Genomic DNA, 26237 nt, shown 5'->3' with positions numbered 1-26237 from the left:
CATGCGAAATTTGCATTTGTGTTTATTTAAATGATACAATGGACTACAAAATGTAAATGTTTCATGATATTTGTTATATTATATCACCTTTATCTATCAATATTGTTGAAATGAAGATCAAATAGCTGTATGTTGAAATATGTTGAAAAAGTCAAAACTTTACATGGGGTGTACTTACTTTTTCACGTGACTGTCGATTACAGTCGATCTATGGTCTGGTCTCAAGAACATTGGGTGTACTTACTTTTTCACGTGACTGTCGATTACAGTCGATCTATGGTCTGGTCTCAAGAACATTGGGTGTGTGTTAATTTACCAAGTTTCTTGCGGAGAGATCGCCAAGTGGTTTAAGCATTCAAGCAAGCACTCCATTCAAAACCGTTAAGGAACAGCTGGCTTGGCAAGCGCTAGCTAGCTGCTTGGCAAATGAGCACAACCCGGGCTTCCTCCCTTTAGTTTCGTGTTAAACAGCAGGAGCGAGTTTCAAAAGGCCGCTACAAAACACGCCACGTTAGCGGCAGGAAGTGTCATTTTATTAACCCAACCCTTGGGTATATAGAGTACAGTAGATCTTTGCTCAGCTCTGTAAATAAAACTTACCTCACGGATGTCAGGATTCCTCCCAATTTCTTTGTTTTGTGTTATAAACAGCATTAGTGACTTTAAAAAGCTAGTCATATGTGTTTTGTGGTTTATATTATTTTTACTTCTGGTCGAGGCTGTTGGGCCGTTGTGCCCACAAAAACGCCATGATAAGCTTTTTATAAACATTGACTCGACGTTTGTTCAATGAGGGAAAACCCCTTGGGGAGGTGGGATATTATTGGTATTAATATTGTTTTGTAATAACATTAATATTATGCTATTGTCATTAGTTTTGTTATTTAAAGCGGCCTTGGAAAAACGCCACGATAAAGCTAATTTAACATGGTTATACACCTCAACACGCATCCCCATTGGTGGCAATGGCAGGGAAAACCTGCTTGGGGAGGGGAGCAAATGAATGCACTACAACCTTCATTGTGTAATCCTTAGTCATCCTGTCAAGTTTGGTTGGGATTGGATAAGTAATGACGGAATGTATCGTGGTCAAAAAGTCATCAGACAGAAAGACAGACGCCAAATCGCTTATGTTTGTATGATCATTTATCTTTTGGGGTTTTTCGTTGTAGTTGCTGGCTTTTGTCCTTGTACTTTTCATGTTCATTGTCCTTGTACTTTTTATCTGGCTTTTGCTTACCAGTTACGGGTTGCTTGTTTAGTATAACATGTGCAACTTTTAGGCAATGCAAAATAAGGAGTACATGAACATGCATTTTAAGGCCATTTTCCCTGCTAGAGCGGGGGTTAGCCTTGCGGTCCCCATGACAATCTTCTCCATTTTGCCATATTTTCTGCATCTCTCCTTGTTATTTATTTGCTGCAAAGGTTATATCTCAACATCTATCCTTGACATCGTTCCCTGCAAAACAGACAGTGTTCCTTGAAGTAAAATTTAGGTGTCTCAGTCTGCTGCCATTGTTTACAGGATGGAGCTTCACATGATGGGTCACCTAATCGTTTCAATACTCTCTGTATGTGTCTTTGAATTGTGCGATGAAATACATTCCCTGTCACATGTAATGGTAAACTGGTCGTCACTTTCTAAACGCCTCTCCATATCCACAGCTAGACCACCTGCCTTGCTTTGCTTGCGCTAATGATGCTGCGGATGCGATCCGGTCTGGCAGTGATCAGTGGATCAGTTGGTCATCCACATGGCTTGAAGTAACATTCGTCCATTGTGTTGTAATTGTGTAGCATCGGTCTGCAACAAAAAAAACATTCGTATTTAGTCAATGAGAAGAAAGTATCTATTTTTATGACTGGCATCATCTAATTTACACATTAGTAGGGTAAATTGAAGTAGGTTTGTAAATTTAATTGTTTGATAAGAATTGTAGACCCTGGAAATGTGGGTATAGACAACTTTTCTGTGAAGTTTGGTGAAGAATTTACCAAGATATAAGCTAAATTAGTCCTTTCTATATTGGTGGCAGTTAATTTGCATATTAATGGATTTGTAAAAAATGCTAAAGGATGCCAGAGTGGCACCTGGTGGAATCTTGATCTGGGGGTCCAAAGATCTGGGGGTCCAAAAACGCAAAACAAAACTTTGTGCAGACGCTAATGCACAGTACCCCCCTCAGACTGCCAGACTATTGTTCCTCTTTTCTCCCACCTGTGGAACCAACTTCCTCAATTTGTTCAATTCCACCTTCCTTCCAGGGTTTCATTATGGCAGTAAACTACCACATCAGGTAATCTTCCATCCATGCAAATTAAGTTTTGACATAGTTGTATCCCTCCAGTCTGCTGTTGGTGTGTTTCGCTGTTTCCCACTAATCTAGCTGTTCTATTCCATTCTGTATTCTAGCTCTTCCATGAGCCTCAACTTTATGTACAAAAATAATCACAAAGCAGTATGGTAGTTCTCCTGAGGTAATCCAGGTTTCCAGAGGCTAGAGATGTTCACACAAATAATCCTTAGATACTCTTTTGTAATTCTCAAGGACTTTTGTCCATCACAAGGTTGTGGTCCCATGAAAGTATTTAAAATGGACCAGGCAGCAGTGAGTGAACTAGAGAGGAGATGCAGTTCCTTCAGAAGTATTCACGCCCCTTGATTTTTTCACATTTCGTTGTTACAACCTGAATTTTAAATGGATTAAATTGAGATTTTGTCACTGATCTACACATAATACACCATAATGTCAAAGTGGATTTTTTTTTTTTTAGACATTTTTATCAATTAATTAAAAATGAAAAGCTGAAATGTCTTCAGTTAATAAGTATTCAACCCCTTTGCTATAACACTCAAATTGAGCTCAGGTGCATCCAATTTCCTTTTATTACCTCTGCCACCGAAGGTGGATGGAGGTTATGTTTTCACCCCCGTCTGTCTGTTTATTCTTTGTTTGTCTGTCTGTTTGTTCTTTGTTTGTCTGTCTGTGAACAAAATATCTCAAAAAGTTGTGGATGGATTCGAACGAAATTCGGCAGAGATGTAGTGTATGTGACAAGGTCGAAATGATTAGATTTTGGTGAAGATCTGGATTCGGATCCGACTAGTAGAATTTTTAAAGTGATTCTTCACCATTGGGGGATAGGGCCAAAAACGATAAACTAGATGGTATTCATAGAATACTTACCCTGCGCAGTCAACTTGTTGCGAGCCAACTCTTCTGTTTTTGACCATTTGTTTTCTTTGATCCAATATGGCTGCCAGACCACGTCGGCGATTACATCATAAATTTATATTCTCTAATATAATTGTTGCATAGATCATGCTCAATACATTTCAAACTGATCAGACTAAGCGTTGTCCCTGGCGAATTATGACGTCATAATTATGAGACCTATGACGTCATCGTTAACAACACCTATTCCCCATATGGAGTTCTTTACAATGAGCCATGTTTCAATTTTTTTCATGCAGTGGTTTTGGAGATATAGAGGTGCAACATTTTTCGGTTTTTCGAAGATGGTGCCTGTACCACATTACCTATGATGTCATGATTATCATTAAAATATTCTACAGGAGTAGGCCCCCCTATGGTGAAAATTTCATGTCAATGGTACCAACGGTTGCCGAGAAAATGAATTTTTAAAATGCAGACACGGTACATGGCACACGTACGGCACACATACGTAACTGAATGCTTAACCCCGCTTTTCGCTTCGTGAGCGCAGGGTAATAACAGGATATGTCCAAAAGTTGTGGACGGATTTGGACAAAACTTGGTGGACCGGTTGGGTGTGCGACAAGGACCAATCGATTCGCCTTTGGTGAAGATCTGAATATGGATTCGGATTTGAGAGTTCCTTAATTTTTAAGTGATTCTTCACCATTGAGAGATTGTGCGAAAAGCGATATATAACATGATATTTTAAAAGGTTATGGACGAGTTATGAATAAACTTGGTGGACGAGTTGGTTAGGTGGCAAGAACAAGCCGATTCGATTTTGGTTCAGGTCCGAATCCAGATCCGGCCTATCAGTGGGATACAAAACGTAAACTGTTCACCAGGTGGAGGTATGCTCTCTACTGAGTGTCGTTCTAGTTCCTGCATGTTATATGCGCACAAACTCCTTCATTATACTAGCCCGCAGCAGAAATAAGGTGAAAAATGGAATTTACAGATAGCACATGCTAATGGCTCATGCACCTCTCTCTAGGAGCGACGTACAGGTTTCGGGTATCCGCTTGGAACATGTACGGGGAAAGCAAACGAAGCATGGCATCTCGTCCATACACTGTGGGCCGGAGTGGGCGGGGGCCGGAACGACCGGTAGCTGGTCCCTACATCACCTACACCGAAGCCCTTAGCCATGCACAAATCCTTCTCAAGTGGATGGTAAGAATTCTTGATGAAAGAGGATGAGGTGAAATCTATCTAGTAAGACTATGAGAGATTATGAAATGTGGGGACAGGATTACGTAATGCTGCTCTTGTCCTTCTTTCTGCAGTACACACCGGATGTGAACAGCACCCCAATTCGTGGCTTCTATGTATTCTACCGACCTACCGACAGTGACAACGATGGGGATTACGAGAGAGACGTTGTTACCAGTATGAAGTTTCATTATCTTTGCCGTCTCCTCACTTCCTGTTTAAGAGCCACTACCCCCCACTCTTACCCCGCATCCCTCCCACCCCTACTCACCCTTTTGTCCCATTGACCTTGCTCACTCCAGATTTCTTTTATATATATTTTTCTAAAGATTGAAAGTTTTTTTAATGCAAGTTTTTGATGCTAATGGAAGATCGCATTAGATCGTCAGGTTAATTGGAGTGAACATCCTGCCTAAAGTCCCTGAGGAAAGATTGGGATTGAACAGCTCAGTAATGTGGTTCCACAAACATGAGAAAAGAGGAACAAAAGAATGGAGGTGTTCAGAGAGCCTGGATTTTGAGAGTTTCACCAGGAGGGGGTCACTGGAAGAATTGGTTTGCTTTGGAAAGATGGAAAGGGGTAGAGACAAGAGAGTGCTTGAAAAGAAAAAGGTGGTTAAAAAAAAAAGAGAGAAAGGACACCAACTCGATTGTGATGCGAGATGAATAGGCCTGTGCTTCGGCCTCACCATGCGATATAATGTTAATGTTGAGTGCTTTGAATTCCACAGTTTCCAGGAGAGACGTGTGATACTGGAATGCCAGCCCATAGCGGAGACCAGTACTCTATTGAGCTACAGGCAAATGCCTGTGGGCCATGAGTAATTCTGATTTATCAAGGAATGACTTGTAACGACTGAATGACCATTCTGCAGCTGCCATTGGAGCTTTACAATATGATCAGTCCAGCAGAGGTCACAGCTATTGCTGAGGTTCATAACTTCAAGAACATGAATGTGTTCCAGTGGAAAACCATGGAAATGGAGAGGTGGGTTAGTTTGACGATGCTTTCAAAGTGACATGGTGAGACTGGGAGATTTGCCAAGATTGAAGGACATGTTCCATTTGTCAGACCAACAGCTAATCAATTACAGATCAACAGAGACTGAAACAGCTACTTTCTGCCTGTCATTGTGAGATGGGTACTGTACTACACAATGTGGAATCGACTGTAAAAAGGAAGAGAAGGCTTTCCATAGCATTGGAAGAGGTCCTTTTATGGAACCAAAGACACTGCGTTGAGCACGCCAGCCTCCCGAGTTAAATTGTGAAATTGTCCGGTAGAGGAGAGCGATTCACTGATAGCAATGCGTTGAGCACGCCAGCCTCCCGAGTTAAATTGTGAAATTGTCCGGTAGAGGAGAGCGATTCACTGATAGCAATGCGTTGACTCCATAATTGAAACAGTCAAGAAAGCCAAGTATGAAATAGGCCTTGTATGGAGTTGGCAGCGAGCTTGACAAGCAGAGCAGGATGACTGTGTCGAGAAGACACCGTGGGATTATTAACGTCATCCAACTAATGTCGGCAGACAGGACGCACAATTTAACATACATCCGAGGGGCGGAACACACATTGATGTATTGTGAAACGCAAGGATAACAGTTTATAGCTGGGATTAAATGCAATGGCACAAGCATGTCGTTTTTGACAGCTATTGGTGCGTACTTTCTGCAAAACGAAAGACCCGCTTCCATTTTGTTCCCTTTTGTGGTGTAGTTTGTGGATTGGGAACTGAGTACCCTCGTCCCTCTATACAAGGGGAAAGGTGACCCTCTGGAGTGTGGCTCGTACCGAGCGATAAAGTTATTGGAGCATGGAATGAAGGTATTGGAAAGGGTGTTGGAGAGGAGGATAAGGAAGAAAGTGAAGATCGACGAAATGCAGTTTGGATTTATGCCAGGAAGAGTGCTTTTTAGTGCTTTTTATTGTGAGGCAGTTGCAGGTGAAGTACATGGAGAAGAGGAAGAAGTTGTTTCTTGGGTTTGTTGATCTGGAGAGAGCATTCGATAGGGTTCCACGCAAAGTATTGACATGGGCATTGAGGAAGTTAGGAGTGGAGGAATGGTTGATCAGAGTAGTGATGGCAATGTACAAAAGAGCACGCACAGCTGTAAGGACGAAGGACGGGAACAGTGGTGAGTTTGAGGTGAAGGTGGGAGTGCATCAGGGGTCGGTACTAAGTCCACTACTATTTGTAGCTGTGATGGAGGTGCTGGCTCAGAACGTAAAGGAGGGTTTACCATGGGAGTTGTTGTAAGCAGATGATCTGGTGTTGATTGCGGAAAGTATGGATGGACTGAAGGAAAAGATGAACAAGTGGAAGGAATGTATGCAGACAAAAGGTCTGAAGGTGAATATCGGAAAGACGAAGGTGATGGCAAGTGGTAAAGCATGTGGTGAGGTGGAAAGAACTGGGAAGTGGCCCTGTGCTGTGTGCAGGAAGGGTGTCGGAGTGAACTCCATTCAATGTACAATGTGCGCTGAGTGGGTTCATCAAAAATGTAGTGGTCTGAGAGGGTCATTAACCAGTGTGGCAGCTACATTCAAATGTAAGGTGTGCACAGAGGGAGCTGCAGATGAAGGAAATGTTTTTTTGTTTGTTTTTTTTTTGTTTTTTTTGTATACAAGATCGAGGCTCGTGAAAGAGCGAACATTGATCACACAGAAAGACAAACCGACACATAAAACATATAACATCGGGAGCGCTAGACAAGATGGGGAGAGAGGGGGAAGGACACAAACACAACATTTGAGAGCAGGGACCGAGAGACATGGAGACATCGAGAGATCTGTGAGAGGGAGAGGGCTTTGGGGGGGGGGGCATGGGAAGTGGAGGGGTAGGAGAGGTATAAAACATATGGACACTGCCAGGACTTCCAGGAAATAAGTTGGAATTTCAAACAAGGTGGATCTGGGGTGAATTAGCGGGGGTAGAAAAGATCAAGGTTTTGGATGGGGGAAGATAAGAGATGGTGGTGAACAGCTGTTTTAAAGACCTGGAGGGACGAGTGGGATTGAAGGGAGTGAGGGAGTTTGTTCCAGAGGTGGGAGAAAAGAGGAATGAAAGAGTGAAGGTGGGCTGAGAGCCGAGATTTCGGCAGTTTAACCATCAGAGGGTTGCTGGCAGATCTTGTGCGACCTGTAGGAATATTTGGGGGACAGAGCACAGAGAGAGCTGGGGGTGCAAGGCCGGAGAGGAGTCGGTAGAAGACAGAAAGACCACCTACCTGCCTGCGGTGAGTGAGTGAAAGGCCCTCAGAGATAGCTTCATCGCGGGAGATTCCAATAATTCTGAAAGCTTTGGTTTCAACGTGAAGCCGAGCTAGGTGTGAGGCAGGAGCACCGGCCCATAGGGGAGAACAGTATTCCATTGAGCTGCGGATGAAAGCTTTGTATGTGGTGAGGAGCTCAGGTGTGCCGAGGAAGGACTTTGCACGACGGAGGATGCCCAGTCGGCGACTAGCTTTGGAGGCCAGCTTGGAAATGTGGTTTTCCCAAGAAAGATCATGGCAGATAGTGAGACCCAAAAGCTTGAGCGACAGAACTTCTTGGAGAGGATTGTTGAGAAAGTAGATGGGAGGGTTGCCAGTCGATCTTTTCGGAGAGACATAGTAAGAGTGTGAGATTTGTCAGGATTGAAAGACATGTTCCACTTGTTTGACCAGTCTGTGATTTTGTCCAAGTCTTCAGAGAGTGAAGAGGCTGCAGACTGCCGATCTGAGGGAAGAGGAATGGAGCGGCAGAGAGTGGAGTCATCAGCAAAGAGATAGAGAGGATTTTCCAGAGAGTCGGAGAGATCATTGATAAAGACCAGAAAAAGCACAGGGCCCAGAACACTGCCTTGGGGAACTCCAGCCTGGACAGGAAGGGGAGATGAGAGAAATCCATTCAGGGCCACACGTTGACTAGTTGGATCTTGGAGACGGCGTGAAACTGGAAGGTGTGAAAACATTTTGCTACCTCGGAGACATGCTGAATGGAGAAGGTGGATCAGACTCGGAAACGGTTGCTAGAGTGAGATGTGCATGGAAGAAGTTTCGGGAACTGAGTGGCGTGCTGATGAGGAGGGGAGTGTCGTTGAAGCTGAAGGGAAAGGTGTATGCTGCATGTGTGAGAAGTGTCATGATTTATGGGAGCGAGACATGGGTAATGAACGTAGAGCAGCAACGAAGGCTGGAAAGGGTGGAAATGCGAATGGTTCGGTGGATGTGCGGAGTATCGTTGAGAGAGAGGAAGACAAATGATGAATTGCGAAAAATGATGGGAATAGAGCCTGTGATTGATGTTGTGAAGAGAAACAGGTTGAGATGATTTGGTCATGTGTTGAGGAAGGATGAAAGTGACTGGTTGAGAAGAGTGATGGAAATGAATGTAGAAGGAAGTAGAGGATGGGGAAGACCGAGAAAGACTTGGCCAAAGATGGTGGAAGAAGAAATGCGGGCAAGGGGGTTAACAAGGAGAGATGCAGAAAATAGGGCAAGATGGAGAAGATTGTCATGGGGACCGCAAGGCTAACCCCCGCTCTAGCAGGGAAAATGGCCTTAAAATGCATGTTGTTGATGTTGTTGTGGTGTAGTTTACCTGGCCTTGACAAATTAAATAGCTGCACTGTCAAATTGGTTCTTCCAAATATATATTGTTGCGAATATGGAATTTGGCCTCCATATCCGCTTGTAAATATTCCCCTATTTTCTCCAATACTCCCCAACTTTCCCCGATCCCCCATTCCCTAGTCCCATTGCATGTAAATAACAATCAGTAGAGCCGACCTTCCCCTTATTCCCCCATTGAATGTCGTGCCCAGGTCCACCGCACCACACGTAGCCAACTTTCGGACATCTTCCTAGTTATTCTTAATCTATGTCAGTTAAGGCCTCGTTTCCATTAATTATGACTCTTCGTTGCACCAGAATGTGATTATATGGCACCAGTAGTGAGTTTAGGACCTTTCCCATACCTCCTCCCATCTTCTTCCCCAAACAACAACAATAACAACAACTACAACAACAATTACAACAACAACAGAGGAGATGGCGGCGGAGCGGGGGAGGATGCGTCCTCACACCGGCTCGATTAGCTCCAGACCATGCGCTCCACGGGGTTACCCCGAAGGGGCTGGCTGTCAGCTCCTCGTCAGGGGCGGAGCCAGTAACCCCCCCCACGCACCCAATGAGAAGCAACGTGCCGATTCCACGAGGCGGAGCTAACGAGCCGAGGGCGTGTCTCTCCCCGCCGGATATACGCGGCCCCGCGCCGGATGTGACGTGAGATGCGCCTCAGCTTGGAGACTGGAGAGAGAAGCCACCGCCACCCCCAGCGCGACGATACCTCCCCGCATCTCTGGACCGGACCGAGTCGATTCTGCCTTGAGCCAAGAGTGCACCTTGAGCCATCGCGACCTGCCTTTCCTTTTCATCAACCCCCGTGTGAGTCAGCATTTTGTCCCGTGTGTCTGTCGTCTGTCCGGGGTTAATATAAGAGTGTGTCTAAGTGCCTGTCTTCCTGTAATATACCTCTAGCCCCTGTAATCTAACCTTTTCCGTACGAATATACTTGAGAATCGAAACGTTGGTGTCGTATTGTGTGATTGTAATCCAGCCGGGTGTCTTCTTTTTCTTATTGAGCCAGCATAGCGCGGCTAGTCAACGTTCGGGCACAATCGGGTAACTTGTACGGATACGGCGGCCATCCCGCTCGGCCCACCATACCATCAAAGTCGTATCTGTAACAATTGGTGTCGAGGAGTGAGATTCGGACCCGGGACTAAATTAGTTAGGCCCAAATTTTGGGAGGGAAAATCGATCCGGAGCGCGTACTGCGCTCGACAAAATCGATCCGGAGCGCGTACTGCGCTCGACAAAATCGATCCGGAGCGCGTACGGCGCTCGACAAAATCGATCCGGAGCGCGGGTACTGCGCTCGACGAAAGTATAACGGCGAAATTTCGAATTTGTTTTACGAAACTCGAATTTTGAAAGTCGCGCTATGGCGGATCAAGACGGCTGGGGTCCGGTAGGGGAGAGTGAAGCAGGGTCGGTCCAGGACCAAATTGAGGGACAAGAGGAGAGCGAAGCAGTGAGGGCGGCAGGTTCGCAAAATAGCGCCGTCACGCACGAAGTAGCGGGCGCGCAAAAAGGCGCCTCGCACGAGCGCGCGGTAGCCGAGCCGGCTGTATCAGCGGGCTTTAACATGCAGCCGTTTGACATGCAGCAGTTCATGGCACGGTTTAGCGAATACATGGCAGAGTCGAAGAGCGACAACGAAAAAAGAGCCAGGGAAATGGAGAAAATGGAAAACAGAATGGGGGAGCGACTAGGGAATCAAATCGGGGAGTTAGACAAGAAATTTGGGAAGTTAGACAATAATTTTGAGGGGTTAGACAACGGGATAAAAGAAGTGAAAAATGGGTTAATGGGGGTAGAAAATAGAATGGCTGCCCAGGAGAATCAGATAGAGGGAGTGAAAAATGGGTTAGAGGGGTTAGAAAACAGTATGGAAGGCAAATTGAGGGACATGAGGGACCAAGCGGAAAGGGAAGTTAAACAAATGGAGCAGCAGATAGAGGGGGTCAGAATGGGGGTAGAAACCAAACTGGATGCTCACAGGGAGGAAATGGAGCAGATGAGGGTGGCATCTGGGCAGGAGATGCAAGTGATGGGAGAGGAGATCAGAAGAGGAGTGAGTGAGGAGGTCGGAGGAGTGCGCGAGGAGGTGAGGCACTGTAAGGAGCGCATGGAGAAAGAGGTGAGAAAGGGGACTGTAAAATTGCAAGGTGGTATAGAGGAGTTGACGCTGGGAGTAGAACAACTGACAGTGGGACAAAAGGAGTTGGGGGACCAGGTAAAGAAGAACACAGCGGTAATAGAGGGTTTAAAATCGACACAGAAGGAGATGAAAAAGGACGTAGGGGTAATTAAAAAAGAGTGTCAGACGGTACATGAGGACCTGACGAGGAAAATGGACAAGGTGGTAGAGGTAATGGAGGTTAAAGAGCGGGAGGTGCGGGAGCACATAGAAAAAAATAAAGTGGAGTTAGAGGAAGAACTTAAAGGGGCGCACGAAGAGATGAAGGAGATGAAGCAAAAATTAGAAGAAGTGGAAGAAGGGGTGAGCGAAATTAAGAAGCGACGGAGAGGGGATAACAAAGAGATAAAAGAGGAGATAAAAGAATTGGTCCAAAGTCTGTGTTTGGATCGTGATGTGCTCATTAACCGGATGAGGGATTCGCAGGTGATGGAGGAGAAGCGAAGAGGAAGAGGACCCGGTGTAAGTGGTGACCAATATGGTCGTGCGTATGATGCGCCAGGGGATTTAAGAAGCTTGGGGGTCGAGATAGACCCGGGTGTTCGTGAGAGGCCGTTGGTGAAGTGTGCGACAGGTCTGGTGTGCGAAAATGGAGGTGTGCAAGAAAGTCCGACTCTGGGGTGTGTGAGGAAAGAGTGCGCTGTCAGAAGTAAGGAAGAGTGTCCACCTGTGGTGAGTGTTACAGAGGGTGTGACGGGAGAGTGTGCGCAGGAGTGTGCGCGAGAAAGGTGTGTGACGGACAGGTGCATGAGGAAAGAGTGCGCTGTCAGAAGTAAGGAAGAGTGTCCACCTGTGGTGAGTGTTACAGAGGGTGTAACGGGAGAGTGTGCGCGAGAAAGGTGTGTGACGGACGGGTGCATGGGGAAAGAGTGTGCTGTCAAGAGTAAGGGTGAGTGCGTTGTCACGAGTGGAGGTGAGAGTAGTGAGAGTGACAAGGAGAGTGAGCTGGTTGTGACAGGTGAGCGAGGATGTACACCTGGGATGGAAGGATGTACACCTGGAATGGTAGAGCGTGAGTGGGAATGCACGCTGGAGTTGGTGGTGAGGCACGTGGTTGGGTGTGCGAATGAGGGCACACCTGTGATTGTCACAGAGGAGGGGGCGCGAAGAGGTGTATTGGTGAGGTGTGCGAGCAACGAGTGTGTGCCAAGGTGTTCGGTGGTCAGGTGTGTGACCAAGGCTGTGAGTGGAATGGGTGTACCTGGGTGTGTAAGGAACGGTACAAGGAGCATGGAAACGGCTGGATGTGTGAGCAAGGAACGGGCTGCGGGGTGTAAGCGTCCAGGTGAAGCATCGACGTTAGACGGGGTAGAGTTTAGAACGACTTATAGCCGAAGCGGGCCCTCGGTGCGTGCCGGGCTTCACGTGCCGCGAGAACCAGCGGGGATCCGAGCCACGGCGGGTTCGAAAGAACCGCCGTGCGCGATCCACGCTGGGCCTCGCTTTGAACGGCCACGTCTGTGCTCCAATAGGCGGAGCGGGCGGCTGGATAGGAAGGGTCGTCATGGCGACCACTTTCTGTTGAGGCATTCCGGCAGGTCGAGATCGAGCCATGGGATGGCTCCACGCCGAGATGGTGCGTGGGATCTCGGCCCGGGTAAGCCCCCGTCCCTGCACCGAGTGCCGGACGCATCCAGCCGCTGGCACAGAACAACCCGCATTCATGGCTTGGCTTTACGAAGCCGGGCTTTGGACAGGGATTGGCGCACCGAGAGGTATTAGTGAGTAGACTGGGTGATGAGGTTAGTGTTTTGGACCCAAAATTAGAGAAAAACAAAATTTGATGATTGGCAAAGGATTGGCAGTAGTGATTGGCAGATGATGGGCAGTGATTGGCAAATTTTTAATTTGTTGAAATTTGATGTGCAAAATTGGTAGTGAGAGACCCCCGATGTGGTGGGATGGCATCCCTGCCACCCTTCCCATGTGGGGGCAAAGGAGCAATAGCTTATGGGGTGTATGGCAGTGAAAACTAGCCCGGGTGGGTTAGGATATGGTGTGTAGGGATCTAGCGAGGATTGACATTAGGTGACGTTAAGATTAGTTAGTGACTGATACCTGTAGTGGGGACGCAAGTAGTTTAGTATGGATTATAATGACGAGGGAGCGCAATAGTTTAAAGGGACGACTGGGAAGCGCAAGTTTCAGAAGGGAGTAGTTAGCTGAGATGATGCCGTGTTTGTGAGAATTGAACAGGTGTGATTGCACAGGTGTGCAACTGGACAGGTGTGTGGAGCAGTGTATGAGTAGTGAGTGTGTGGATCAGCGCGAATGCGCTTGGGGAGAGAAGGGTGCAGGTGGCACCAGGTGTGAGAGCACAGGTGTGCAAGTACAGGTGTGTGGAGAGAGTTGGAGTAAGTGGTACGGAGTGGTGTGCATGGTGCGAAGGAGTGGATGGGGGAAGAGTGGACCCCTTTCACGAGTACCCGGGGCGGGTAGTGTAAGTGTTAGGTAGAGGGTACAGGTAAATTGTGGTTGGATATTGGCATTTGTGGTGCGGTTGCAGAATGGTGTTGTGAATGGGTGCATTAGTGTTGTGGAAATGGCTGGGCGTGTAGCCTGTTAGTGTGTGTAGTTGGTTGGGCACTCCACCACTGTGAGGATGTCGGCCAGGTGAGGCCGCAGGTGGGCTCTGGGAGCCGGTAGTTGTGAGTGGGTGCCTGAGGATCCCGGGTGTGGATCGGGCAGCCCAGTGCCAGAGAGGGCACGGAGTGGGGAGAGAGCCAGAGGGCCTTCCCCAGGTAGTTAGGTTAGGGTAAGGAGCAGGTAAGCTCGGAGGCAACTGCAGTGGTGGAGGTGTGCAGGTGGGTAGACCCACTGGGAGAGGTACACGTCGCAGCCCAGAAATTGTACGAGGGCACCGGGAGATGAATCGGGGGAGTGAGACCCCAAATTGAAGAGCACCACAGTTTGGCCAATGGGAATTGGTTTTTAGAACCCATAGTGTAAGAGGGCCAATGGTTTGGCCGGAGAAAGACCCCGGGTAGTGTAAAGTTGTTAAAGTCATTTAGGAGATAGTTAGGATTGATGAACCTGTCGCACCATACGCAGCCACTTACCTGTGGTGATGATGATGACTCCACACCTGTGTTTTCTTTGTTTTGTGCAGGAAATGAGATTGCTGTGAGGATTTGTGAGACGCATCACGACGTGGATGAGACATTGGGGTGATTCCATCTCTCCCTCCCTAGGAGGGACTGATGATGAATTGGTAATGGCAAATTTTGATGTTGAGTTGAAAATGGCAAATTTTGATGAGAGTTGAAAATGGCAAATTTGATTGGTTAGGAGGGAGAGAAGACGAATTTGGTTTATGGGAGGAACGGGGAAGACAGTAGGGATGTTTGTTGATTTGTAAAGTAGATGTTTATGGGTAGTGTTGTGTTGTGTGGATACAGTAAGGGGTAAGGGAGGGGCCATGTAGGTTACCTGGTGGGGGGGGGGCGTACGATAGGAACGTACCTGTCTCACCTGGTTCCCATGTGCCCCCAGTGTGCATCACCTTACATTGCGTGCACTTTTGCGCCCTTACCACCTTACTCACTTGTTTCTTCTTTTGTCTCCCACCTCCGAGGATCTGGCTTTGGGGTAGAGAGAGAGGAGAGAGAGGTGCTGGCGACGCAGTTGTGGGCCTGCACTTTCGCTGTTCGCTGCCTGGATCGGTACACCATATGGACCGCAATGTTTGTGGCCACCCACAATGGACCGCAGTTCGTTTGCGGCCAAGCACCACCCGGGGATGGACCTATGGGTCAGCGTGGCACCTATGCCATACAGGTGAACCACTTTTAATTAACACCAAGTGCACCACAAGAAGAGCAAGAGACACCTGCAGGGTTAGGGGTTGTCGAATTTATTTTTATTCCAATGAACAATGGTGACTGCACCGATTGGTGGTGGGGTGGTGCTTTTGATGCTCGGGAAGGGTGCTCTGCACGTTATTAAAGGCCGTCGGCCACAGAGCACTCGTGGGTTGGTGTATCGATGTTGGCAAGCGCGCTCTCTCTATGCATAACATCTGCATGTGTTCCTCCAAAAACAGGTCCTGGATCGTAGTGTAGATATCAGCGTAATCTTGTAAATAATGCTCCCTACCGGCTGTATGTTTAGTTTGAGAATTCTTTCCGGATTCGGTTATCCTGTGGGTGTGTTTCTGTGAGGAGAAGGGTGCAACGTCGCAGGGGGACATATTTACTCATTTGTGAATATCTGTAAAACTGTCGCACTCAGGGTAGAGTTAATAGTAGAGGGAACTACATTGCGTGCCACACTAAAGTAGGTAAAAATTTATCGGGTCGGGACGCCCCGAGGGTAGAGAAGGGTGCAATGTTGCGAATATGGAATTTGGCCTCCATATCCGCTTGTAAATATTCCCCTATTTTCTCCAATACTCCCCAACTTTCCCCGATCCCCCATTCCCTAGTCCCATTGCATGTAAATAACAATCAGTAGAGCCGACCTTCCCCTTATTCCCCCATTGAATGTCGTGCCCAGGTCCACCGCACCACACGTAGCCAACTTTCGGACATCTTCCTAGTTATTCTTAATCTATGTCAGTTAAGGCCTCGTTTCCATTAATTATGACTCTTCGTTGCACCAGAATGTGATTATATGGCACCAGTAGTGAGTTTAGGACCTTTCCCATACCTCCTCCCATCTTCTTCCCCAAACAACAACAATAACAACAACTACAACAACAATTACAACAACAACAGAGGAGATGGCGGCGGAGCGGGGGAGGATGCGTCCTCACACCGGCTCGATTAGCTCCAGACCATGCGCTCCACGGGGTTACCCCGAAGGGGCTGGCTGTCAGCTCCTCGTCAGGGGCGGAGCCAGTAACCCCCCCCACGCACCCAATGAGAAGCAACGTGCCGATTCCACGAGGCGGAGCTAACGAGCCGAGGGCGTGTCTCTCCCCGCCGGATATACGCGGCCCCGCGCCGGATGTGACGTGAGATGCGCCTCAGCTTGGAGACTGGAGAGAGAAGCCACCGCCACCCCCAGCGCGACGATACCTCCCCGCATCTCTGGACCGGACCGAGTCGATTCTGCCTTGAGCCAAGAGTGCACCTTGAGCCATCGCGACCTGCCTTTCCTTTTCATCAACCCCCGTGTGAGTCAGCATTTTGTCCCGTGTGTCTGTCGTCTGTCCGGGGTTAATATAAGAGTGTGTCTAAGTGCCTGTCTTCCTGTAATATACCTCTAGCCCCTGTAATCTAACCTTTTCCGTACGAATATACTTGAGAATCGAAACGTTGGTGTCGTATTGTGTGATTGTAATCCAGCCGGGTGTCTTCTTTTTCTTATTGAGCCAGCATAGCGCGGCTAGTCAACGTTCGGGCACAATCGGGTAACTTGTACGGATACGGCGGCCATCCCGCTCGGCCCACCATACCATCAAAGTCGTATCTGTAACAATATATATATTTTTGTATACATAATCGAGGCTCATGAAAGAGCTAACATTTATCACACAAACAAATCAAACAAACAAACAAACTATATAAAAAGGGGAGCGGTAGACAAGATGGGGAGAGAAGGGAAAACACATAAACACAACATTTGAGAGCAGGGACATCGGGAATGTGTGGGAGGGAGAGGGCTTGGGGGGAGGAGGCGTGGGAAGGGGGGTGGGTGGGAGAAGTATAAACACAAGGACACCAAGGACTTCCAGGAAAGAAGTTGGTATTTCAAAAAAGTGGATTTGGGGTGAAATTAGCGGGGGTAGAAAAGATCAAGGTTTTGGATGGGGGAAGATAAGAGATGGTGGTGAACAGCAGTTTTAAAGACCTGGAGGGAGGAGTGGGATTGAAGAGAGTGAGGGAGTTTGTTCCAGAGGCGGGAGAAAAGAGGAATGAAGGAGTGAAGGTGAGCAGAGTGGGTGGGTGAGCTGAATGGGTTTCTCTCATCCCATTCGTTTAAAATCTTTTTTAAAGAAATCTCGCATTCTTGATTTTTCAACTATTGATGTTCATTATATATAATTTGATGTGTAATACTAATAGGCCCAAAGAACAGGACAAGTTTAACAATGAGTGTTTAGAAATGTTACCTTGTAATGAATGGAAATCTCGGGATCCAAGAGGAGATCCACATCTCACCTGGTGCAAACTTTGTGAAGAGCAAAATAAACTGACCTTTTTTTTTTTTTTAAACAATTAATGGTTGGAAGTCAGCACAGGGAAAGGAGAATGAACTGCATCACATGTCATGTCATTTTGATGAGAAACTGAAGTCTGTGAATAACTTCTTAATGGTGAGCACGTGATGCGGTTGTAAGGAAGAGTTGTTTCGGGTTTTTTGCAATTGAAGTTCCTTCTGCATTAAATAACTTTATTTGTCCATTGCAAAGTGTATTTAATTGAAAGAGCTAGTGAAGTAGCAGTACGCTTAAAATTGACTTTTTTGTTTCATTAACATTTAAAATTGACCCGATTAAAGTCTCATTTTACGAAGGAGAAATCCTCGAAATTTATTCTTCCATGGCTGAGGGAATCCTAGTTAAAAGACAAACTTGGCTGAAAAGCTCTTCATTGATGGACAAGGTACAAGAGTTGTGCACCAACTTCACTCCACCTGTTTCTTCAACCTATCCTCACTGGATCTTTTCATCCACAGGTGACCTACGTTGGCATCAGATTTCTGAGCTACAGGCAGAAACATCATATGACATCAAGATGCGCGTGTTTAATGATGGAGGCGAAAGTGAGGCCAGCAATGTGATGATTTGTGAAACGCTTGGTGAGTTTGAATAATTGTTTTTGCCTTTTTTTCATTTGTTTTTAGGTCAGATTGCCCTACTTTTGGGTATTGTGTGGCCTTCATGGCATACATTTCTGTATCTCTTTCAGCACGACGAGGCGTAACCCGGACACCACTACCACCTCCCAGGCCAGCACCAGCTACGCGGTCCCCAGAAGCAACCCAAGGGCTTGGGCGTGGCCTGCTTTATGCCTTGCTTGGTCTCCTGCTAGGTCTTATGGTACTCTCTGTCACTTGTTTGGGTGCTCTACGGCTGTGGAAGAGAAATACTGATGGTGAGGAGTATGTCCTGAATGTTTGAGTCTTAAGCCTTAGTCACATGGGTTTTTTTTGTATACTGAATCGAGGCTCGTGAAAGAGCTAACATTTATTTCACAAACAAATCAACCAGACAAACAAAATATACAAAAAGAGGGAGCGGAAGACAAGATGGGGAGAGAAGGGGAAGCACACAACCACAACATTTGAGAGCAGGGAGAAGTGTGGGAGGGAGAGGGCTTGGGGGCAGGAGGCGTGGGAAGGGGAGGTGGAGGGGGGGGGGGGGGGGGTTATTTTAATATTCTCCTCTTTCAATGTTACTTCCATTCATGTTATCACAAAGCATTGCTTTCCATGACGGGCTGTATATAATCAAACCATTCCGTGTTTTTAGTCAAGCCCATGAGAATCCTATTATTACTTGCAAAATCGAAGATTTTTCAAGTATATTGGTCGGTTGCGTTTGTTATTCGGTCTGTTTGTCACTCACCTACAGGTCACAATTCTAAACCGATCGTCATGAAACTTCACCAAGTTGCAGAAGTCGTCACAAATGAGAAGCCTATTGATTTTTATGTCAGAGGTCAAAGGTCATTTGGAGGTCAAATTCCTAAAATCACCATTTTACATCCAATTGACTTGAAAACTGAACAGCATTTGTATATTGAGTCACTAAATAGGGAAACCAACTATTTTTGAGGTCAAGAGGTCAAAGGTCAACTCGAGGTCAAACTTCTAAAATCCATTTTCATCTGAAAAATCATTAATTTTCATCCGATTGACTTGAAAATTTAACAACATTTGCATAGTGCCTCACTGAATTGGTAAACCAAATATTTTTGAGGTCAAAAGGTGAAAGGTCAGCTCTAGGTCAAACTTATAAAATCATCAATTTTCATCTGAAAAATGGTCACTTTTCATCCTATTGACCCGAGCTTTGATCAAGATAGTCAATTTTGATGTCAATCAAAATCTTGATGAAATAGGCAATCGTCAATAGTCAATAGATAGTCAATCTTGATGAAATGGACAATTTTCTGGATCAATTGCAACCTTTTTTGGGGGAGGGGGGTGGATTTTGCTGGATCAATTGCAACCATTTGGGGGGGGGGGGGTGTATTTTGCAAGTATCGTGCTCTGCATGACGTCTTCTTGTTTGTGTTATTCATGCCATTTTGGTCTTGTGCTCCTCCCATAAGCCAGATAGATACGTTCCATGGACTGTACATCACAATCAATATTCACTTTAAGAAGACTTCACTAATTATGCAATTGATTGAAATGTTTCTTTATTACTTGCAAAATCGAAGATTTTTCATTCATTAAAGTATATTGGTTGGTCTTGTGCGTTATTCTGTCTGTTTGTCTGTTTGACAATTGCCTACAGGTCACAATTTTAAACCAATCTTCACAAAACTTCACCAAATGGTAGCGTTCGTGGTCCCACAAAATCCTATATATTTTGAGGTCAAAAGGTCAACCACTTTTTTCAAATTTCTAAAATTCACAATTTTCATCTGATTGACTTGAAATTTGAATAGGATTTACATATCAGCTAACTGAATTCAACCACCAACTATTTTGGAGATCAACATAGGTCATAAGGTCAACATAGGCCAAAGGTCAACCACTTTTTCAAATTTCTAAAATCCTCAATTTTCATCTGATTGACTTGAAATTTGAATAGGATTTTCATATCGGTGAACTGAATTCAGCCAACAACTATTTTTCGGTCGACATAGGTCATAAGGTCAACATAGGCCAAAGGTCAATAACAATTTCAAATTTCTTAAATCCTCAATTTTCATCCGATTGACTTGAAATGTGAATAGGATTTGCATATCGAGCCACTAAATTGGGAAACCAACTATTTTTGAGGTCAAAGGTCAACTCAAGGTCAAACTTCCAAAATCATCACTTTTCATCCGATTCACTTGAAAATTAAACAGCAATTGCATAGTACGTCACTGAATTGATAAACCAACCAAAACAACTTGTGATGAAATACAGACATACACGTCCGTCAAAGAGTCGTGCACCCATGCCGTCCCGTGAATAAACTAAAATAGCTCATTTGCATAACATAAGTGAAAATAGTCTAATTTAAAAACATGATTATCTGGCTTATTATTCTCCCGAATGGGTCAGTTTATACCACGCAGTATAAAACTAGCCAAGAAACTGCTTGGGCAACATTCAGTGCTCTATAAAGTGTATGGTGCATGGCTTATTATTCTCCCCCAATTTTTTTTGTGCTAATGGGTCAGGGAAATCATCATCTAAAACATATCTCTTCAAAAAATGTCATGATTGTGTCCCTTTAAGGAAATTCAGTCACGACAAATACTGGGTCTCAAAGCCATGATCTTTCTTGGGCCAATCACATTTCTAAGTTGGCCTCCAAAGCCAGTCACCGATTGGGCATCCTGTGTTGTACAAAGTCTTTCCTTGGCACACCTGAACTACTCCTATCCACCTACAAAACCCATCATCCACAGCTTGATGGAGTAATAGAAGCCTACTGTGCTCGTTGGTCATGATTTTAGCATTGTTCCATGATTGACGAACTTCCTTTTTTCACAGCTGTGCCTCCAGGCCCCACTGAAGACCCTGGGACATCATTACCACACCTTCACGACTCGATGCCTATTGCCCCTGCCAATGGTTGCTGTCACCATGGGTATGGGGGTGGAGCGGCCAATGGAATTGCCAACGGGGCAGGCCGGCGGCACCATGCAGTCGGCGATGTCCACGTACGATCATTTTGTTGATTAGCTGTACACCTCCATGAGTCTTGGTCAATTAGTGATCACAAGAAAGTTTTTGAATGACATGTGCAGTTTGCTTGTTGTTTGCATGTTGAACATTAATAAATATGTTTAGCATTATGAGTAGGTTTTGAATCTTGTAAAAAAAAAAAGAGCATAAAAAAGGCATGGTCTGTTAATTCAGTGGAAGATATTTTGAATTGTTGCTTTATTTGAAAATGTCTCTAAAATTTGAAAAGTGGGGTTTGTTCTTTTGATTATCTTCTTTTTGTATCTGTTCAGAATTATTTGCCTGCACATTCTCTCAAGCTGTGTGAATCATCTTTCCTGTTAGCAAGGCCTCCACATTGCCTACTAAACCGCATTTCAATTTCTCGAGAATGCTGCTAATGAATATGCGTCCATTGCACCTGGAGTCGCCACCACTTTTTCCACAACTTTACACCACCTCTAAAGTTATTTAATCCATCAATGTCCAATAGGGAGTCAGTTGGGTGTGGTCAAAACTTGAATTTTATGAACAGAAATAACATAATGCACCACTCAATAAAACCAACACGACATTGTACGAAGCAAAAAGACCATCCGGGATTTTTCACTCCACAACCACCCCCATCCCCCTCCTCTATACCCCCTCCTTCACCTTCATCATCTTTTATATTCTAAATCCACAAACTTTCAACAACTCCCTTTGCCCTGCCTCTTCCCAATATGCTCATTATTATGAGATTATTCTACACCTCAAAGCCAGTATAATTTACTTTTTACCCCTAGGTGGTTCCATATCCAGAAACAGCTAGAATTTACCTTTATAACAAGGATTTGGCAGATTTGGTGAAAGAGGCGGATTTGGGGTGTTTTAACGGGGGTAGAAAAGATCAGGGTTTTGGATGGGGGAAGATAAGAGATGGTGGTGAACAGCTGTTTTAAAGACCTGGAGGGAGGAGTGGGATTGAAGAGAGTGAGGGAGTTTGTTCCAGAGGTGGGAGAAAAGAGGAATGAAAGAGTGAAGGTGAGCAGAGAATCTTGATTTTGGCAATTTCACCAGAAGAGGGTTGCTGGCAGATCTTGAGTGCATTACTCACTGGGTGAACAGCACATTATGTACTCTGCCAGATATTTTCAGCGACAACGATCGGGCCTTTCACAGCACTGTGCCATGTCAGCATGAAGGCTGAAGGGGAAAAGCAACCCAACCGTTAATGCATTTCCACTTACCAGCTTCAACAGCAGTTACGGCTACTATACTTTTCCTTCGCCCCCACCCCTACCTCACTAATCTCCACCATGTGCCAATGCCCTGGAGTTCAGTGGCAAGGTATCGATGTGATATTCCAAAATTATTCCGTGCACTTGCAAACAAATATATTTTCTGGAACGTGACTAGGAATGAGTTGAGAACTGGATACAAAATGGCTGCCATGTTCCAAACCTGGAACATAGGTCTGAATAGGTTTGTGCATTACAATTAAATCATCACCTGAGACTAGGTCTTCTCTTTCCTGTTACCACGTTAGTGTTATAGAGGAGCTTCATGGTCCATGCTCTTCTGGAGAGGTGACTTGCCAATCGTGTTTGTGCTTACAATTAGTCAATGATTACAGAACAACAACAGCTATTGAGACAGATTATTATAACATATTTCAACATGTGGCACAATATAAATCTGATGTGAAGTTGTGATTGGGAAAAGATATGCTCACGAACTGAATGCCGCCAATCGTTAGCTCCTCGTCCATCCAGCAATCGATGTTTAGCTTTCTCCTTGTAGCCATTGTTGTTAATTATTTCTGGTTGATTAAATTGTCATGTTTATGTTGTTTCAACTTTTGCTCGATTTTTAGTTTGTATTGTCTTTGTGACAGGTCGATGTACAGTACATAGAGCTGCCTCAGAAGGATGGTTCCTGTTCAACATGCAAATGGAATGTCAGGTGGGTTTGAGGTTCGCCAGTGTTAACAAATATCTTTGGCTACTTGGTATTATGTCACGCACATAAAGCTTTGCCAACTTGCTTGCTATCCATCTGTCTCACATTATTATGTTGCGTCTTTAAAGGCATCATCCAACGTCGAACGGGATCCATGGAGTCCTTGTAAATGGGACATCTGTGCTGGCCCCCACCACTGGAGATGGGCTCGAGCTTGAAATCCTTGTGGGTGGTGAAACAACTGAAAATATTCCTCCAAAGCAAGACTCGGCGACAGGGGCCCAGTCTGTGCCTGGAATTGATGGTGAGGGAAATTGTGTGAAATGTTCAACTGAGGGAGATATTAGAGTTAAGCTATTTTGGGGGTTTAATTGTTAAGAGTAGACAAGGGAAGCAAAGATCTAACAATGATAGGATTTTCATGGGTTGTCTGATTCTTCTTGTTCTTAGACAATTCCATGCCGACCATTAACCATGACCCCAACTACACTGGATCACATGACTCCGGCTTGGCCACTCAAAGTTCGGCTTCGGCTTCACCCGATGATCCGCCAGAAGTTCAAGAAAATTCAGAATGCATCCACACAACAGACTCCCCTGGGGTCTGACCCGTGCCATCCACTCATCTCTCTCAAACAGCCTTCTCGACCCTTCCTGCCTTCATTTCCTTGCAATCCTCTCACCAGATTTACCTGCAGCCATCCTTCCCCACCCAAAATTATCCCTCCCTCTACTCCATAAGCATCTCCATACTTTCTCTTTGCCCCACTACTTGTTTCTTGGATATAGTTTGTTTTATATATAATCTAAACCTCTATTTTTCTATGCTTCTATATAAATATATGAAATATATAATTATATTCGATGCAGAAAAGCTTTCTATTATAGAACGTGCATGAAGGAAATGGTTATCATCTGCATGGTAACCCACAAGCGCGTGTTAACTCGGTAACTTTTTCCCACAAGCTGTTACCGTGTTAAGTTTTTATTTCATTTTTGTTCCTCATCCACTGTCGCATTAAACCACTTTGTTGTGTATTATAGGTAGTAATATTAATTGGCATTTTTCCCACTTCCTTGTGAACTTTACTTTGTTGAAACGAGATTGGACCAGTGTATTTTATTTATTATTATTATTATGATTATTATTATTATTATTATTATTATTATTATTTCCTTTTCACAGTGTTTAAGTCTTATGGGGGAGCCTCTCCATACATCATTTTAAGAGCATTGGTATACATACAAACAATTGATGTAGGATATGGGATTCGAAGCTGTGCCTTGTGAATGTGGCAAGCATTCAGACCACTAAATGCGACCCATGGTTTGTGAGACCAGGTTCTGTTTGGAGTCTCAGGGCCCGAGAGGACTCCCACACCGTTTTGACGTGCTTTGTGCCATTTTGCGTTTCAGAAACATTCCATCCTGTGGACTCGGCCTTTACTAACACATAAAACTTCTGGGTAACAGTAGGACTGACTGTGCCACCAAATTGCTTCCAATACACCACAAAAAAATAAATGAAAAAACATATACAATACACTTCATTTTGCTTACTAATCATTGTTTGACAAACACAATGCATGTAACACGAATGATGTGAACCACACTCTAATTTTTACAACCTTCGACACACAACTCTTTCCTCTCCTGATTCTCCCCCGTCCTCATCCTCCCCTGGATCCTCCCGCTCCACTGGATCCTCCGCCACTCCACCCCCACTATCTATCCTCCCTCCTCTCGACATTCCCTCCTCCGATCCTCTCTCCTCTCAATCCTCCCTCTCCTGATCCTCCCCCTGCCTTTCTGTCCTCCCGCTCCCCTGGATCCTCCCGCTCCCCTGGATCCTCCGCCACTCTGCCCCCACTATCTATCCTCCCTCCTCTCGACATTCCCTCCTCCGATCCTCTTTCCTCTCAATCCTTCCTCTCCCGATCCTCACTCTCCTCTTTGGTGGTGAACCTTCTTTTGAATTACCTTTGTTCTCTAATTTTCCTCCTCTTCATCCCCCTTTCACCTCATTTTTTCTTTCCTATCTTGTCACTGGTCCATAAGTACTTGCCTATCTTGTTCCTCTAAATGTGTGATATTAAAGCTGGGAAATTTTTTAATACACTTAATTTTGGTGTTTTTTTTTTGAGGAAGAGCAGTCCTTCCTATTCACACCCCTCAAAAACTCTATCTGTGTTGCTAATAAGCTGCGATTTCATAATTAATATAACATTTCAAATGGCATTTGATGTTTGCATTTCAGCGATGTAAATCAGTGTTAGAAAGACAAAAAGAAATGCTGGACTTGTACATAAATTAGCTCATATTTTTATACATAGCAAATGCTATACCTTGTGTTTATGAATGTACATATTTAAATCGACCTGTTTCTGCTGCTTTCCCTGTGGGCAAAGCATTATGGTGGTATCGAAACACACCCCTAGTGCTTGGAGCGCATCTTGGGATGATACAAAGAGCCAATATTTGACCATCGTAGCTCCATATCGGTACTTGCTGAACGAAGAAGCCTTAAAGGTCTGTGTTTGCACGCGTGTGTGTATGTATGCATGGATGTACATATATATTTGTATATACATCGAACATGCACACACACCCACAATCTCAGTGTGCGTGGATATGCACATTGGAGCATTTGAGACGAATGTGAACACAGAAGATTATTGGTGGTACGTGAAGGTTGTTGGCAACCAAATCCAACATTTCATTTATTATTATTGATATTATTGGTGTTAACATTATTTTGTACAAACTAAGCGACATTGGGTGTAACCAGCTTTCAATAAAAATGAAAATACTCCAGCTATACCTGTGAAAATATACTGCAGGTTTTTCTGGATTATGTGCCAGTTCCCCAGCTTCTTTGTCAGTTTTAGTTCACATGGAGCGTAGGTCCAGAGAGCTTATGGGATGGCGCAGTCAGTCCGTAAACAATTGCAACTTCTCTGAAACTGCTCATGGGATTGTGACCAAACTTGGCGAAATGATATGTGGTATGGTGCAACACACGTTTGTTCATGGCATTACAAAAATCGGGGTCGAAGGAGGTTTGTGGGGTGGGGTGTGGGGGGGGGGGGGGGGGAGAAAGAACTGCATTGGAATCATCAGAAGGAACCCTAATAAGCAAAGAGCAAATATGTAGTCATCCGGAGGAACCTGGATAGGATTCGGGTTTCAGCCACTATTCTACTACCCTCAAACCCAACCAGGTGCAACCAAGTGAACCTCACAGCAAAATGTTTCTGCAATAATTCACTTCTC

The 26237-nt window shown here is 45.1% G+C and overlaps 1 protein-coding gene across 4 annotated transcripts in view; it reads left to right on the top strand.

The window, feature by feature from the left end:
* BOC (BOC cell adhesion associated, oncogene regulated) overlaps positions 1-25828 on the top strand; it is a 129745-nt gene extending 103917 nt beyond the window's left edge. For 2 of the 4 annotated variants that reach the window (XM_068124883.2, XM_068124892.2), the window contains exons 7-14: positions 4219-4397; positions 4511-4613; positions 17865-17987; positions 18098-18283; positions 20850-21019; positions 22900-22967; positions 23093-23268; positions 23415-25828. In XM_068124883.2, the coding sequence (XP_067980984.2) occupies positions 4219-4397; positions 4511-4613; positions 17865-17987; positions 18098-18283; positions 20850-21019; positions 22900-22967; positions 23093-23268; positions 23415-23572 (1163 nt within the window). In that variant the 3' untranslated portion in view covers positions 23573-25828. The remainder of the gene's footprint in view (positions 1-4218; positions 4398-4510; positions 4614-17864; positions 17988-18097; positions 18284-20849; positions 21020-22899; positions 22968-23092; positions 23269-23414) is intronic. The other 2 variants (XM_068124875.2, XM_068124864.2) reach the window with 1 other exon arrangement.
* The last annotated feature ends 409 nt before the right edge of the window (positions 25829-26237 follow it).

This window comes from Myxine glutinosa, chromosome 1 (assembly GCF_964187855.1).
Source record: "Myxine glutinosa chromosome 1, kmMyxGlut1.1, whole genome shotgun sequence".
Taxonomy (NCBI): Eukaryota; Metazoa; Chordata; class Myxini; order Myxiniformes; family Myxinidae; genus Myxine; species Myxine glutinosa.
Note: the sequence above shows the minus strand (reverse complement) of the source record. Positions and strands in the feature narration are given on the sequence as shown.